Source organism: Spermophilus citellus (assembly GCF_964194105.1).
Source record: "Spermophilus citellus genome assembly, chromosome: 7".
Lineage (NCBI taxonomy): Eukaryota > Metazoa > Chordata > Mammalia > Rodentia > Sciuridae > Spermophilus > Spermophilus citellus.
In genome coordinates this window covers 61,133,857-61,151,698 of record NC_138188.1, presented here as the reverse complement: position 1 = coordinate 61,151,698, position 17,842 = coordinate 61,133,857, and the positions used below count along the sequence as shown (strand labels likewise).

General features: G+C 30.8%; 1 protein-coding gene across 1 annotated transcript in view; it reads left to right on the top strand.

Moving 5' to 3' along the window:
* Positions 1-17,630, top strand: part of BCHE (butyrylcholinesterase) — a 75,061-nt gene extending 57,431 nt beyond the window's left edge. Inside the window, exons 3-4 of the mRNA XM_081301576.1 lie at positions 8,396-8,562; positions 17,445-17,630. Of these exons, the coding sequence (XP_081157702.1) occupies positions 8,396-8,562; positions 17,445-17,569 (292 nt within the window). The 3' untranslated portion in view covers positions 17,570-17,630. The remainder of the gene's footprint in view (positions 1-8,395; positions 8,563-17,444) is intronic.
* Positions 17,631-17,842: the final 212 nt, after the last annotated feature.

Below are 17,842 nucleotides of genomic sequence, written 5' to 3'. Positions count from 1 at the left end.
AACTATAAAACTATGAAGATACCAAAGGAAAACATAAGGGAAACACTTTGAGCCAACTGTATAGGCAAATATTTTTGTAAGATCCCAATAGCATGGGGAACCAAAAAAGAAAAAGTAAATGAGATTACATCAAATCAAGAAACATTTTCAGGGCAAAGGAAACAATCAACAGAACCAAGATAAAACCTACAGAATAAAACAGGTTTTTTTTTTTTTTCCAAATTTTTCATCTGACGAAGGACTAATGTCCAAATTACATAAGGAACTAAAAACTTTTATAATAAAAAGCAAATAAAAACAATGTAAAATGGGAAGATGATATAGACTCAAAAAAGATATCCAATGGCCAAGAAATTTATGAAAACTGCTCATAGATAAATACAAACCAAAACCACAATGAAATAACTTTGCCCCATTAGAATGGCTATTATCAAAAAGGATGGATAGATAGGTAGGTAGATAGATATAAATAGGTACAGATACTGTTGAAAATGTGAAAAAAAGCAAACTCATACATTATTGATGAGAAAATAAATTAGTATTACCATTGTGGAAAACAGCCATTATGGAGGCATATCAAATAATAAAAATAGAACTGCAATATAATCTAGCAATCCCACTACTAGGTATATATTCAAGTAAATATAATTGGTTTGTTGAACAGACATCTGCACTTCCCTGTTTATTGTATCCCTATTAACAATAGGTAAGAAACAAAAACAACCTAACTGTCCATGCACTGATGAATTGATAAAGAAAATGTGACACACATGCATAAGGTAATTCTATTCAACTGTAAAAAAGAATGAAATCTTTTTATTTGTGGCAACATAGATGGAAATGAAGACCATTCTGTTAAGTAAAATAAGCCAGGCGTAGTGCTAAACAATTTTACTCATGTATGGAAAGTGAGAAATTTGATCTTATAGCAGTTAAGAATAGGTTGGTGGTTCACAGAGACCAGGAAATGTGGGGAGCATAGTGGGATGGGGAAAGTTTGATTAACAAGTACTAAATTATAGATAGGAGCTAGAATTCCTGTTGAGCTATTTCATAGTAGGGTGATTATAGGTAATAATGTACTGGACAGCTAAAAAAAATGATAGAAGGTATTTTTAATGTTTCATCATAAAAAAATAATAAATGTTAAAGAAAATAGATGTTTTTCAACCTGATTTAAAATTACACAATGTGATAATATATCAGAACATTTCATTACCTGATTAATAATACAATTTTACATATCAGTCTCAGTTAAAAATAACTTTAAAAAATAAAACATAAAATAGATCTACCACATGTGAGCTATTGGTATTGTCCTCCAGACATGTTCTTCTTGTAGTCTTACCTCTTACAGTATAGTAGCTCCACTCATTCTTCCAGTTTCTTGGCAAGGATGCTTGGAATCATTAAAATTGACACCTCTCTTTACCACAATATCTACCTATTGGTCTATCATAAGTACTCCATCTTTAAAATATATTCAAGGCCTCATTACTTCTCTTGATTTACTACCTCCCTGTTCCAAACAATCATCATCTCTTACCTAAATTATTTCAGTAATCTCTTAATGGTCTTTCTGCTTCTAGCCTTGAGCCATCTATATCTATCTATCTATCTATCTATCTATCTATCTATATATATATATATATATATTAAGAACACTGCAGCCAAATGATCTTATAAATAATGCAAGTCTGATCTTATACTTTCTTTGTTCAAACCCTCTAATTCTTTCTCCTCTAAGACTAGACACAAAGAATTATAGGGTATGAAAATATGTAATAGCTTTCCTTTCACTTATCTCCCAGTATTTCTTTTCTATCCTCCTGAAATACTTCCCCCCAGAATAACTGTACTTCCTACTCCTTCTTCAAGTTCCTATTTAAAAGTTTTTTTGCTATTAAATGTTGCAAATCTTCTCAAATTAAGTTAGTCAAAGCTTAATTATCTGTTGAGAGCCACAGCCGAAGGGGCCCCGGCAAACTTTCAGCTGCCAGCAAACTTTCAGACTGCCAGCTGATGATTGGCTCACAGGGGCCCCAGCAACATCTAGCTGATTGGCTCCTCTGTGGTGATGCTCATTGGGGGACTTCTTTGGCTCCGCCCATGCGACCCAGCCAATCGGCCTCAAGAGCAAGAGGATTGTGGGAGGTGGTGAGGCTTGTGTTTGTGTGAGAGGCTTGTGGGAAGCCGGTGGTGGCAGTTGGGCTCTGAGGGTTTTTCCTGAGGAGCTGTTTTGTTTGGCCTGTGTGGTTCTAAAAATAAAGTTCGTTTCTTTTGAAAAGTGGCTCCTGAATTGTGCCCAGCCAGACTGCGGCAATTATCCATACTGTCAGGAGCATAGTTAGCCATACTGCCAAGTCAACCCAAGCCAAGATTTCTGACATCATTCACAAGCTCAGGATCCCTACAGCTTCTCTCACTTCAGACTAGCCTGCTACAAATCTGGAATCACATGGACTCCCTCAGGTTTGATAATCCCCTAAACTACTCTCAGAACTCTGAAAAGCTCAGTAATTATAATTGTAGTTACATTATAGCTTGAGAATACAAATCAGAATAGGCAAGGAAAGAAACAAATAAAGCACGATCTTGCATAGAAGACTTGAAATGCAAAGTTTTTCTGTTCTTGGAGATTCATTACCCACATGTCACACCATTCCAGGAAGCTGATCAGAGATTTGTGTGTATAATATTTATTGGCATATTATTATACAGTCATGATTGATTGCATTATTGGTCACATTGTTGATCTTGATCTTCACCCCCCTTCCTTCCTTCTACATCATAGTAAGATTACATGGCTAGAAGTCTCAACTCTCTAATCATATGATTGAACTTTCTGACAGGGTCAGTTCCCACCCTAAGATTATCAGTGTAACCAGCTCCATCCTCAGTTATCTTATTAGCCAATTTATCAGGTACTCACCAGGAGGCTCTTTGTTAGTATAACCTATCAGACTGATGTGATACTTCAAAGACTTAGAGGTTATATCAAAGAAACCTGGAAAAAGGGGCTGGGGATGTGGCTCAAGCGTAGTGCGCTCACCTGGCATGCGTGCGGCCCGGGTTGCACCACATACAAACAAAGATGTTGTGTCCGCCGAGAACTAAAAAATAAATATTAAAAATTCTCTCTTTCTCTCTCTCCTCTCTCACTCTCTCTTAAAAAAATGAAACCTGGAAAAAAACAAACATGCAAAATATAACAAAGGTTCATAGTAACTCATAGTAGTTCACTATGGAATGGTGATTACCAAAGAATGGGGTGAGAAGGGGAAAGCCAGGGATGGAGAAGAGTTGATCTAAGTACTAAAGTACTTAGTTACTATAGGAACTAATAGTACTATTAGTTCTATTAGTACTAATAGTACTATAGTAACTTAGTACTATTAGTACTATTAACAATAGTAACTTAGTACTATTAGTACTAATAATAGTAACTTAGTATAACTTGGTACTATCAGTACAAATAGTACTAAGTTACTATTAGAATTAAGAAGTTCTGATGTGATATTTTGCAGTAAAGTGACAATAGATAATAATAATATACTCTGTATCTCAAAAATCTAGGGAAAAAAAGACTTTCATCATTGTTAGTCAGTTTTTCACTTCTGTGACAAAATACTTGAGAAAAACAACTTAAAAGTGAAAATATTTATTTTGGTTCATGGTTTCAGAGACATCAGTAATGGCCACTTGGCTCTGTTTTTTCTGGTCTTGTGGTGAAGCAGAATATCATTTCAGGGAGTGAATGGCAGAACAAAACTGCTCACATCCTGGCATCCAGGAAGCAGAGAGAGGGGACAGGGTAGCAAGATATAATCCTCAAGAGCATGCTTTAAGGACCCACTTCTTTCAAGTAAGTCTCACATTCTACAGTTCCCTCACCTCCCAGTAGATCAGACTTCTATGAATTCATCATTGGATTAATTCAATCATGATGTTAGCGCTCTCATGATCCAATCACCTTCCAAAAGTTCCACTACTGGGTATTGCTGCTTTGGGGACCAAGCCTTCAACACATGAGCCTTTGAGGGATGTTAGAAATTCATATCATAAAAACCATGAAGCAAGCCAGAATCCGTGGCACACACCTATAATCTCAGCACCTTTGGAGGTTGAGGAAGAAGGATCATGAGTTCAAAACCTATCTCAGCAAGAGCAAGGTGCTGAACAACTCAGTGAGACCCTGTCTGTAAATAAAATACAAAGTAGGGCTGGGATGTGACTCAGTGGTTGAGTGCCCCTGAGTTTAATCCCCAGTACAAAAACAGAAACAAACAAAAACATGAAGCAATAATAGATGCTTCAGAACATGTTTAATTTAATATAAACATTATATAATGTACACGTGTATCAAAATATCAAATGATAACTCATAAATATGTATAACAATTATTTAAGTATCAGCTTCAAAAAACTAAAAAGGACAGTATTTATTTATTTTGTGGTACTTAAGATTGAGCCCCAGCCCTAAAGTGTGTTAGGCAAATGTTCCATCAACATTTGAAATGCATATATTGCTATATGAACTTATATCCCAGACCTTTTTTTTCCAAGATAAGTTCTTGCTAAGTTACCAGTTAGTTGCAAGGCTGTCCTTGAATCTGTGATCTTCCTACCTCATGAGCAGCTGGGATTAAAGTTGTGTACCATTGCAACTGGCTCCAAAGTCTATATTATGTACTGCACTAACAAGTTCTTCCAACTGAACTTATTTGCCATTTCCTATTATACCCATTCCCCATTTTTATCATCTCTAGAACCTATTACTATCATATATATATATATATATATATATATATATATATATATCTTATTATATACATACATATATTATTGCTTGTGTTCTATCTTTCTCATAGAATCAAAACTGAAATATGTAGTCTTTTTATTTTATCTGTTAAATCTCCTGTTATTCAAATTATTTTATGTCATATACACTCCATAAATATTGGTTGAATTAATTAATGAATTTATTTTCTAAATTCCAATTCTCTTACAGCCATTCTATTCCTTAAGGTATATTTTTATTTAAACATGTTTTCATATGTCATATGAATACAAGAATATTTGCATTTTCAAGCTATTATTCAATGTAAACTGTCTCCAGTCAAACCTCTTATGAAAAAAAAAAATATTTCAAGTGTTTTTTTTCAATTTAAAACTACAAAACATGGATTCATTGTACTAGATTTTAAATCATATTGAAATATATGCATTTCAAAATTACTGTGTGTAATTAGAATTAAGTATGTTAAGCAAGTTATAAATGATAAGCCTTTAAATTCTTCATCAAGGAAAATCTTAATTCCTGTGTTAGAATTAGGTAGAAAGATTCAGATAACTATCATCTGAAGAAAATTTATACATAAACTAAGTTCATACATCTCCACAGGGTCATCCTATATCAATTCATTTTTTTTTTCAATTTATTTCTATGTCTTTTTTTAATATGTGCTCAAATATCAAAGACACGCATGTAATTTTCTATAGCACAGATATTGGATGACAATGTCTGATTATTTTATAGTCTTAGGTTGTGTCTTCCAAACTTTTAAACCTACATAAGGGACAAATTGTAATAGAGCATCTTCAGATCATTTGGTGTAACAAAAAAGTAGAAAAAGAACTTGAGAGTAAAAATATAGTATGATCTTCAGTATTTCTTCAAAATTTTCAGGTATAGTCACTTTGACATCTTATTTTGTGGCAAAAGCAGAAAATATATTTGAGAAATAGCCAACTCAAGATGTTTTAAAATGATCATGTAGTTTTGAAATCAAAATTATATATTGTTTCAGAATTGTTTTACCTGTGGGGAAAAATGCTACATTTTACAACATTTTAATTGATGCAGACAAGAAGAGAGATGTATCTCTTGTTCAGGTTTCAATTCTTAGGAGATTTCTTCAAATTATAGAGTAAAATGCTCTATCGATTCAATAGCTACTTCAATCATTTTTTGAAAACTATATCTGCATCCATAGGAAAAGGGATTTTATTATCTTTGAATTACAATTTGGAATGTCATGAGTTATATCATAGGACAAAGTTTGTTAAATGAACACTGGCAGTGCCATTAGTGCTTTGCTCTTGAACTCAAGTACAAGTCAGCTCCGTTTAAGTCACATTTGTAGAAGCCAGAAATGAATGTGCAGTTAAAAGGGTGCCATAAGTTAATTAGAGTGGAATTAGAAGGAAAGTGGGCAATTTAGGAACATTAGAATTGCTGTACCGAATCAGACCAATGGTTCTCCTGGTTTAATATCCTGCCTCAAGCAGCTGTACTTGTTAGTTTCTACAGCTTTAAAAGAAAAGAAAAAGACTACATAATTCTCCTAGACAAGTGTGCCATCTGTGATCTGGAGAAATTTTCTTCTTGACCTCTCTCAAATAACACCCTAAAGCAGGAGGTTTCAATCCTACTATGATTTTGGTTTAGCTTGAATAGCTATGGTTATTAATAATCCTTATTAAATCATCCAATTGCTACATAAAATCAACTAGTCCATCAGGAAGCTATTTATCTCTAAAGCTCCTGAATTCACGGTTGAGTATGCCTGCTTCTATGATAAAATATGAATTTATGGTGCTTATTCAATACAAGTTCTTGATGGCAAAACCTGCCACTTGAGAACTATGCTGGATGAATGCTTCTCTTTCCATAACTCTGCTGAGTTCAGAGGCTTTTGCTTAACACTTTTCCCCAAGTCCCCCAAAATCATGTATCTACTAACACTTCCAAATTTATATTAATGATCTACAGATCTATTTGAATGATGAAGAATTTGAGGTACTAAGAAAATTTCAAATGGAGTTTGCATGCATTTTTGCTTAAGATAAAAATAAACCTAAGAGAAAGGATTGCATTCATTGATTATCTTTATTAATTTAGTGTTCTGTGTCTGGGGTAGAAGGAACTATAACTACTTCATAGACCTTTTAAAAATTACTATGAAGACCACCTTCAGATTAATATTTATAAAATAGTGCATTCGTGACAGACTTTTCATCAAAAATCCCTCAAGAGTAGTAAATCCCTATAAGCTAAAGTCTAAACTATTTACCTAGGCTACCAGATATTAATTTGATAACAAAAGTATCCTGAATTTTTAGTTCTTCTTCTACCTTAGAATTTGAAATAATATTTTTATCATTATTTGAACCAAGAAGCAAATTTTTTACTTATGTCTCTCTTTATTCTTTTCCTTTTCCCTAATCTTCCCCACTTGCCTTTCTGATTCAGTTTCTTTTTACTTCAACTAGAATCCCTTTCTTCCAGGTAATTTCCTTTCAAGCATGTAGTGAATGCTCCTTCTTCTGACAAATAGTGTCCTTTGTTTAGACATGGTTCAGGATACTTTGTACTGTTGGTTCTTTGTATCCATTAATATCTTTGCTTATGAATTCCCTGAGGAAAACTGTATGTCCCATATTTATTTGTATCTTTATAACCTAGATTAGTATCTAACTAATAATAAAAACATAAAGATGCATTAATGAGAAACCTATACACTAGCCAATAACCACTTAGAGCCATTTTTATGATATCATGGTAATAATGTTTATGGAGTGCTAGAAAGGTATAAATGAACCTAAAAATAAAAATGGAGTCAACTTTTTATTGAAATCACAATTAAAGATTTGGAAATATAAACAAAAATATATTATGAAGTTTTTGAATAAATGTATACCCATGAGATTGGTAAATAAAGAAATTCCAAATAGAATTAGAAGCTGGAATAAAGGCAAAGAAGTAAAATAGAGCTGAGAGTTACAGAGAATTGTCCCTAGTTCCTATTGGCTACTTTATGAAAACAAAATATGTGAAAATAAGCTCAGCAATGTGGCTTACACCATATTTTTAGCCTTACTCTGAACCCAAGAGGGAATAATTGAAGATTTTTTTAATCAATTGGATCTATGAGAACATAAGAAGATCTTAAAAGTAAGATGAAGCAGTTTCGTAGATTAATGAAGTCACTACATAATGAGGAGATATGTCTCAAACATTGAGTAGATGGTATTCATATTCATGGTGAAAAGTTGGGGTCTGGGAAGAGAATGGAACAAAAATTACATGTTCTTTTGAGCATGTTTAGGTATAAATCAATAAATACTTTATTGAATTTGAAAATATTTTCCCTGGTATATTACATATATAAATGCATGCAATAAACTCATCTTTACATTTTAATTTATGTAATTTTTACTAATACACTGCTTCGAGATACTAAAAATGATCAACCCCGTTCATTTATGTTTGAGATTACCAAAATATATCACCATTTTTGACTGATTCAAAGTGCTTGTTGACTGTTTTACAGAAGAATATTCTTATTTTATTTAAAAATTATCTTAAAAGAAATAAAATGTCTATATTTAGGCATCCAAATGGGACCCAGAACAATAGCACAAGATGGCCAGTCTTCAAAAGCACTGAACAAAAGTACCTAAGCTTGAACACAGGATCTCCAAGTGTACACACTAAACTGCGTGCTCAACAATGCCGATTCTGGACACTGTTTTTTCCCAAAGTCTTGGAAATGACAGGTATTTGTGTGTTTGTTATCGTTTGGTTAAATAACAGATTGCAACTGTATAAATGAGAAGAGGTCTACTATTCAAGGCATTATTCATGTAATAATGTTAATATTCAATATTATGACTTTACAGCTACTTGATTCCAATGAGTCCATAATTTTAATAATATTTTTCCAGCAACTTTAGACATATGTTTTGAGCACTAACTATATGAGTAGTACTTTAGTAGTATTTTAGTTGTTAAATAAATAAATCAAAAATAACTTTCCCCCTGGAGAAGTATAAAATTTAAATTGGGCCCTACTTACTCAGCCATCATCATGGAATGAATTAATGAATGTATGAATAAATATATAAAATAAACAATGTATAGAATTAAAAAGTATGTACTAAAAATAGGTAAAATTAATTTGTTAAATAGAATCTGTGGGATGAAAGAGCTCCAAAATTTACATATTTAAAAACATAATCAAAATGTTTTAAGGAATCTAAGATTGAAAGTATTTAAGAACATACACACATGTGTAAATTACATAATATTATAAACAAATGTGGTTAACTAATCTTCGGGGTGTAATTGCTTAAAACTATATAAGGAAATACTATAAAAATAAGTTCTGATTATCATTAATTCAATATTCATTACTGAGAAAATATTTTAATTAGCTTGAGTGATCAGACATATATCATCCTACTATGATGTCTCTGAGAAGAATGAAATTCATATTCAATTCATTGCCAAGTTTTAAAATACCCAGTCATTAATGATTCATGTTGTTCCTCAAATCTATTTTTAAATTTTACTTTTCAAATAATTGACTTTCAATCAGCTGACCTATTGCTGCTGAGTTCCACCATTCTGATTGTCATGGTTGTCTGTAATTTTCAGCCTATACAAATAGGATGTTGCAACATAGTATGCTTTCATTTTCTTGTTTAGAGATTTTAGGGGTTAGTTTCAGACAAATATGAACATCTTAGAGATGCTCTGGATTGTTTAATATGCCTTTTGATTATCAGACATTACTCATCAACATTATGATTGTGTACTCCATCTGTTTAGGATATGTTTCTTACATACCAGTGCTCTGTGTATTGCCAAATGTTGTGTGACATAATATATACCCAGAGATGGGTCTCTGCCTCCCTTGGCAAAGCAACAGTGCAGTCCTTGTGTCCTCCACATGTGAATAACAATGAGGTAACCCATTTAATCTGCCAAGAGACCCAAACAGATACTATTTAACATTTCACAGACTACATATTCATCTTTATTTAAAATATTTTGAATGAGTGCATCCTAATTTGAAGGAAAATAAGTGAGGGGAGAGGGCAATGGTGATTTTAAATGACTCATTTATTATAGGAAAAACTGAATCCTTTTCGTCACAAGTTGTCTATGGTAATTTATTTGTTGATAAAATAAAACTCAAATACTAGAAAACATTGAAAACAGGCTTCTAAAATCTCTCTGTCAATATACTAATCTGCTACAAAACAGGTTGAATAAACACATTCCAATATTTTGGACCAGCTGCTGATGCTTGCAATAATGCTGGACAATGTCAGAGCTTGAGCCTCATGAGCTCTATAGAAATACTTGACTTGCTCTGGGCTAGTACCACACTAAGGATAGATCCAAGGTGGCTTAAAAAGATAGTTTTGTATTTAAGCACCATTTTTCTTCTAAAAAATTCCTCCCCCAAAACACTTTTCATATTAAATATATGAATTTGTAAGTTGTAAACTAAATATATGCCATGATTATAGTAACATCAACAATAGATTCATTAATTAAAAATCATTACATTTAAACAAACAAAACCAATTTGAAGTTACATGCTTTAGGTTTCATAAATAAACAATATATGGGGATTAAAAAGTTTAAGAACACACGTTTTTGCCATCCCTTATTTTTTCCAGCCACAAAACTTCAAATATTTTCATATTTAATTTTTTGAAAATTAGTGTCAATAAGATAGCTGAAGGACTTAGCTATTTTTCTAAGGTAGCCCTACAAATAAATGAAAATTTCAGAAGATAACTACTGACTGGTTTTCTTAAAAGCAGAAATGTTTACTTCACGTAATACCAGAAGCTCACTAAACATTATAAGTACTACTTCAGTGATAGTTTACATTTGAGCAATAAATGTTCTCAAATAGACTGATTCTTAGAACTTGTTTAAACACATGAATTTTAGCACTTCACTTCCAGGCTATACTTCAGTCCATGCCTTGGAGCTATTGCATGCACCTGTAAAAAATAAAGTTACAGTATTTGTTTCTAATTCTATCAAATTCTGCTTTTCACTATATCTCATGCTTATCTGAATAAAGAAAGGTAAGTAGAGAAATTACCCATTATTTGTCCTCAATGATATTGTCTTTTCCATTAAAAATGAAACAGTAAATTTATTTAAAGTAAGAAGTTATTTGACCTTTATATCATCCCAATAAAGAAAAATATTAGATACAATGGTTTTTCCATTGGCCTTTGAATAAATCATGGGATACTGTTGCTTGCTAAAATTAAAGAACACCAAATAAAAAATTGAAGAGGTCAGATATCTTTTGGATTGTTTACTTTGTAGTTATTTACTTCTGTTTGCAAATCAATAAGTAAGACTGACAACCAAAAATGAGAGCAGACAGGTGATTTGGAGATAAAAAATCAAACTGATTTTTTTGTATTAATATGTCTGAATTCTCCACTCATCATTAACAGTAAATCAAAACAAAGACAAATGTGTTGAGTAACTTATAATGAAATCAACTTAATTGTACAAGTCTTCACAATACCCAACCTGAATTTAAAGTAGTTCATTCTATCATCTCATCCCACATTAAAACTAAAATAGGAAATCTAATACATTTGTGAGCTACTACATAAAAATATGAATTCCCTGATAATTTTTATAACTAGTCCATGATAGGGAAATAAATATAAGATGGGGGATGAAATAAATTTTAATGAACTCTCGAATACATTAATTATGGTGTTTTAATTATCATACTTGGCACAATTCAATGTCAATTTCGTGTCTTCTTCTAACTTACCTCCAGTAAAAATTTAGATCAATTGATCAAACTGTATTTTAATTCTCTCCTTCTATGATCTGAATGTCTGTGTCCTTCTAAAAATCATATGCTGAAATCTTAACCCACAAAGTGGTGGTATTACAAGGTTCAACCTTTGGTAGGTGATGAGGTTATGAGAGTACAGATTTCATCATGGGATTAATACCCTTATAAGAAAGGTCTGAGAGAACTTCTTTGTTGCTACACAGGGGGGACACATGATAAGACAGCCTTCTATGAAAGACGAAACAGGACTACACCAGACTTCAAATCTGTGGGTGCCTTAATCATGTTCTTAGAACTGTGAAAAGTACCTTTCTGCTGTGCACAGGACACCCAAAGTGTGTCATTTCATAATAGAAGAACAAATGAGCTAAAACATCTTCTAATTTCTCTGATTTAAATAAATAGACTAAGTTCTGCTGACAAGTTGCTCAATTACTTTTATTAACAACAACAAAAAAATCTTATCATTATTATTCTTCTCATAAGGAAAAAATAACATTTTTCTCAAATAATACAAAATATGGGCAAAATAAAGGTTACAAAAATGTGAATTAAAAAATTATTTTCATATGTTTATGAAATTACTTTTTCTTATTTCTTATTATTCTCCCATTGCTATTCCTTTCTCTTTCTCTTGTATCTTGTCAAACAAACAAACAAAAATTGATCCTCTTCTTTTATACTCCCCAAAACCCACACACATAGAGCAGGTTGTCTCTGTTTTATATTTTAGAAAATATTTTGTGCCATTTGAAATAATTTTAGTTAAATTACTCATCTAAATGAAATTGTAAAAAAATGAAACAATCTCATTTAATACTAGGCATAATAAGAAAGTTAAAAATAATAACAAATTAATAGAATGTATTTATCAAGACATATACATGAATATATAAAAAAACTTTAAAATACATTTATATTTATGTATATGAACTCATTACACTTGTGATGTAATATTATGCCTTATATATTCATATTAAAATTGCTATCATAAATATAAAGGATTACTCTTTTTCTAAGGAATCTTCAGGTAAAATCATAAATTTATTTATGCACTTATTATCATAATATTCAGATTCTCTGTGTTTGTTTTTCACTTTATCATTTAACAGTTATATTTCAGGAAACAAAAACTGCATTATCTATTATTTTTTATAGTACATAAAAACAATCCATAATCTTGCAGAATTTAGTTTTATTAATGCAAGCCTAGTCATTGACTCTTTTTTTTTTTTTTTTTTTTTGGTACTAGGGATTGAACTCAGGAGCACTTGACCACTGAGCCATATCCCCAGCCCTATTTTTTATTTTTATTTACAGACAGGGTCTCACTGAGTTGCTTAGTGCCTCAGCATCACTGAGGCTGGCTTTGAACTTGGGATCCTCCTGCCTCAGCCTTGTGAGCTGCTGGGAGTACAGGCGTGTGCCACCGTGCCCAGCCCATTGACTCTTCTCTGGATTTTTGAAGAGGAGCTTTGCCTTCAGAGTATAAAATGTACTTCTATCTATATTAGGAGATCAATGTGTTGTCAAATTACACATTGGTATGAGTAATGTTTATATAGTCCCTTCCTCAAAATATTACTAAATTAGCATTTTTGTTAAGATAGATGTTTTTTGGGGGGTGGTAGGTGCACTGTGAGTGGACAATATTACTTTTGAAATTGACATTAAAAAATAGAAAATAATTTCTAAACAATTAAACAGGTGTACCGAGTTTGATTGGAGTATCTTTCCTAGGTAGTTAACACTTCACTATTTACTGAGCATTTTCTAGAGCATGTTATGACACGTATAACAAAATATCTGGTAGAAATATGATTTCTCTTTTTTTCTATTTTTTTCATCAGTTAATTTGATAAATTTTTACAGAGCTTATTGTCTGCTGCTGTGTCCTAAGAACTGCACTATCAGCTAGAGCTACACAAATAAAAATGATAGAGTTTGCTCACTCACAGTGAAGTGGTGGAGTCAGGCTGCATGATCATGGAAAGCTTTTAAAAGAAGATACCTGCACTGAATCTTAATCCCAAGGATAAGTAGAGAGAAGCCAGATAAGCAGGGGCCAGAGATGAAGTGTCTCGTGTGTCATGCAAAGGAATTTAAATTCTATCTTAAGCAAAGCCATTTAGTAATTTTAAATGGAATTCTGACATGTTCTGGTTATTAATTCCTGAAAGTATTAGATTTCATGGCATGCAAGTTTTTCTACCTAGTCTACTTAGAGTTTCTGGAAGTATTATATGGCATCAACATAATAATTTCACTTCTGAGGCAATACTGTATATCCAAATAGCTGCTTTCCTTTGCTTGATTGTATCAAGAATATATTAGCTTCTCTTATATTCATTTATACTTTATATTTTATTTATATTTGTTTTATTCTTTAAAACTTGCCATGAAAGTGCTTTTTCCTGTTTTAGTATGACAAATTAAATTTACCTCTAAATGGAAATTTGTATTCAAGGAACAATGGAGATGCGTTAAATTCTACAATTTAATTCTACAATTTATTGTTCTTAACATGTATTTAATATTTCAATAGTGCTTTTAGTTCCTATGTTTCACTGTGATACTCCTTTGTTTAAAAATCATTGGAATATTTACTTTCATTAGTAGTGAAGATTTTTAATCTTATTTCTGAATAATCATTTACTTATTTAAGATTTTGAACTTGATTAATTTCTTGTGTTATTCATATTGCCCTTATTTTTTTCTTTTATTTATATTTTGCCATATATTTGTTCTTGATCTTTTACTTTTTACTTTTCTATATTACTTTATTTTGCATATGTCATTTAAATGACATAAGTTGAAGATAATTAGTAAATAGTATTGCTGTATTTTTTATATTACAAATGAGAAGATATTTGTCCATACTTACATTATATCAAAATTGTATGGAATGAATAAAGAGGACATCACATTCTGCATAAAAACTGGGGAAGGCCTATCAACTGATCTGTACTTCTTCATAAAAGTTAATTAAGTTTAATATATCTTGGTGATCATTCCATTGTTTCTAGTGTCCAAAATATAAAGTATTACCACTAGAGAGACAAAATAATAATAATAATAATAATAATAATAATAATAATAAAACTCTTCAAGTTAGAATTCCTTCTTTCTAAAGAAGTTGAAAGAGGATTCTAAGAATTAATTTATTTGAAGACAATTTCATTTCAATATTAAATGGTATGAGTAATGCTTATATAGCCCCCTCCTCAAAATATTACTAACTTAGCATTTTTGTTAAGACAACATAAGGTTTTTTTTGGGGGGGGGCGGGTTTCATGGTGACTGGTGAGTAGACAATATTACTTTTGAAATTGACATTAAAAAATAGAAAATAATTTCTAAACAATTAAACAGGTGTAGGGATGTTAATCAATATTAACATGGTTTTAATCAATATTTTATTTTTAATTTGATTGCTAACCATTCACTTGTTTTCTATGTTCTATATTTCCTTTCATTTCTTAGTCATTCTAAATTTTATTAACTTTTTTCTTTTTAACAAAGAATATTTGTACACATATAACATATTACTATAATTAGCACACTTACGGACTTTCAGATATGACTGGTTATGATGAGAAATATTATAAAACAAGATTAATTTTCTACGATGACTATATTCAGACAAAATTTATTTTGATGGCTTTCAGTTATACTTCTAGTTTAAACCCTGTATTTTGATCAATATAAGAAACCCATTTTCTTAAGCAGTGTCACTCTGTTCTAAGATATAATTTGATTAAGATTAACTTTAGATCAAATACGATTTACTGTAATGGTCTTTCCTCTCTTAAATTTTAAATAAATGAATAATTTCGAAAAAAGTATAATCCTTAACTGTGACATTTCTCCGTACTCAAGTTAAGTGGTTTTGTCACTGGTTATCACTGATATTGAAAATAATGGAGACATTGTCCCATGACTAGATTTGTATGTTCTTAGGAATAAGCAAGCTAGTATAAATTGAGAAGAAATAAGATAAAGAACAAGAGGAAGAGAAGATGGGAACGGAGAAAAAACTTCTAATTTTGATTTGGGATATAGTCCTCAAACCTTCATTTTCTTTTTATTATAATGGCATCTTAACTTCTTTTGGATTTTGCTGGAAAATAATTAAATGTTTAATATTTTATTGTTTCAGTCAACACTATTTTTAAAGTCAAAACAAAAATTCCTAAGGTTTACACAGCATTTGTGCACTAAAAAGTTTTTCAAAACACTAAAATGTATAGATATTTGATTATGAAACATAATGATTATGAAACAACTTTACATTTACATGTACATGAATCACTAGATTTGGGACCATTCCACAAATAAGAAAAGGAAGTCAGATCCAGGATCTTTTCTGTAATTATTAAAATTCATGCCCTAAATGCTAAATTACCAAAAACTTATTTTTTATATAAACATTTCATTATTTTTTAAATTTATAGAGTCCTCATTTTGTCAGTAACATTTAAAATAGCATTTAATTATCAATAAAGGAAAATAAAAGGGGATTATTTGGTATGATATTTAAAATCCTTTTTTTCACATTTAATCTGTTTTTGACCCTTTAGGAAAGTTCTATTATTAACAAAAAAAAAATTATAGTGTTTGATCTTTGAAAGGCTATTTTTATATAAAAGTGGGATATTTTATATAAATTCTCAAATATTTGTCCAATGTCCAAGCATTATAAATACTCCAAACCTAAACATATCTTAAAATACAAAGGATATTTAATGGATATTCAAATGTTTTATACATTTTGATTTTCATGCAGACTGAAAGTGGATCATTGAATTGTCTTCTCCAAATAAATTTCTTACAAAATTACCATTAATTTCAAAGTTTTAAACTGAAAATATATATTAAAATAAATTGTCAGTTTCTTTCATAAGCATTCTTGAAATTACTTAAAATTTTTTTTCAGTTTAATGATATGACTCAGAATCTTAAACATTTAAAAATGAAGATAATCACAACTGTATAAAATGCTTATAGATTTATATATCTTAAACGACATTACAGTTCTGTCTACTTATATCAGAAACATTTAGAGTTTTTAATTTTCACATATATTAATATACTTTCAAATAAATCAGGATTTTGAGGCTCTTGATATTCATAAAACAACTTTTTTTTGGTTTATTGCCTCATTTTATTTCTGGCCAAACACTCCTTTCTCCAGACACATATGAATACTTTGTGAACTGCTTGAAAAGAGATTTGTGTTATCTTTCTATTTTACAAAGAATTTAATAAACTGCTTTCACACAGTAAGCAGCTAGAACAACAGCTAAACATTTTTTGGAATTTAAATAAAATGTAATATGTGAAAATGATAACCTCACAGTTCTCTTTATGCATTGATAAATACTCATGTGTAAGCATTTTACCAACAATACTGTTCTGCTATATAATTACATATTTTAAAAATGCTTTACATGATATTTTTTGTTATTTTGAAAAGGATTAATGAAAGTGAATCTACATATCTTCTCAGAGGCTAAAGAAACATGTTTAGTAATTTGACATAGTATTATATATGAACCCATTTCTTCATTTTATTTATTTTTATATTTTATAGAAATTTTATACACATGTTATTCATATTTTCGCATATGCATTAAAATTGTATTAAAAATTTATCAGGTAGAGATAGAAGCTGATATTAAATAATGAATAAAGAATTGCTATGTGGTGTACTTGGAGAAAATGGCATCTATAATCAAATTTATTTTTCAATGAATGTAAGCAGATTAAAATTTAGATTAATGCAACTTATTCCATGTTCTACAGGAAATATTGATGAAGCAGAACAAGAGTGGAAAGCAGGATTCCATCGCTGGAACAATTACATGATGGACTGGAAAAATCAATTTAACGATTACACCAGCAAGAAAGAGAGCTGTATGGGTCTCTAATTAATAGATTTACCCTTTAGAGAATGTGCATTTTCCTCTAAATGAAGGTAAAATATCAGTAGCTCTCTACACACCTTCGAAGAAAGCTATTATATAGCTGAAACAAAACTGCCAGAAGGGTAATATTGAAGGGTAATATTGATCCCTCACATCTTTCACTTAGTATTTTACCTAGCATTTCAAAACCCAAATGGTTAGACCACGTTTAATTAAATTTCACAATATGAAGTTTGACAATTAATTATATGCATATTAAAATGATGTGCTGCTTTA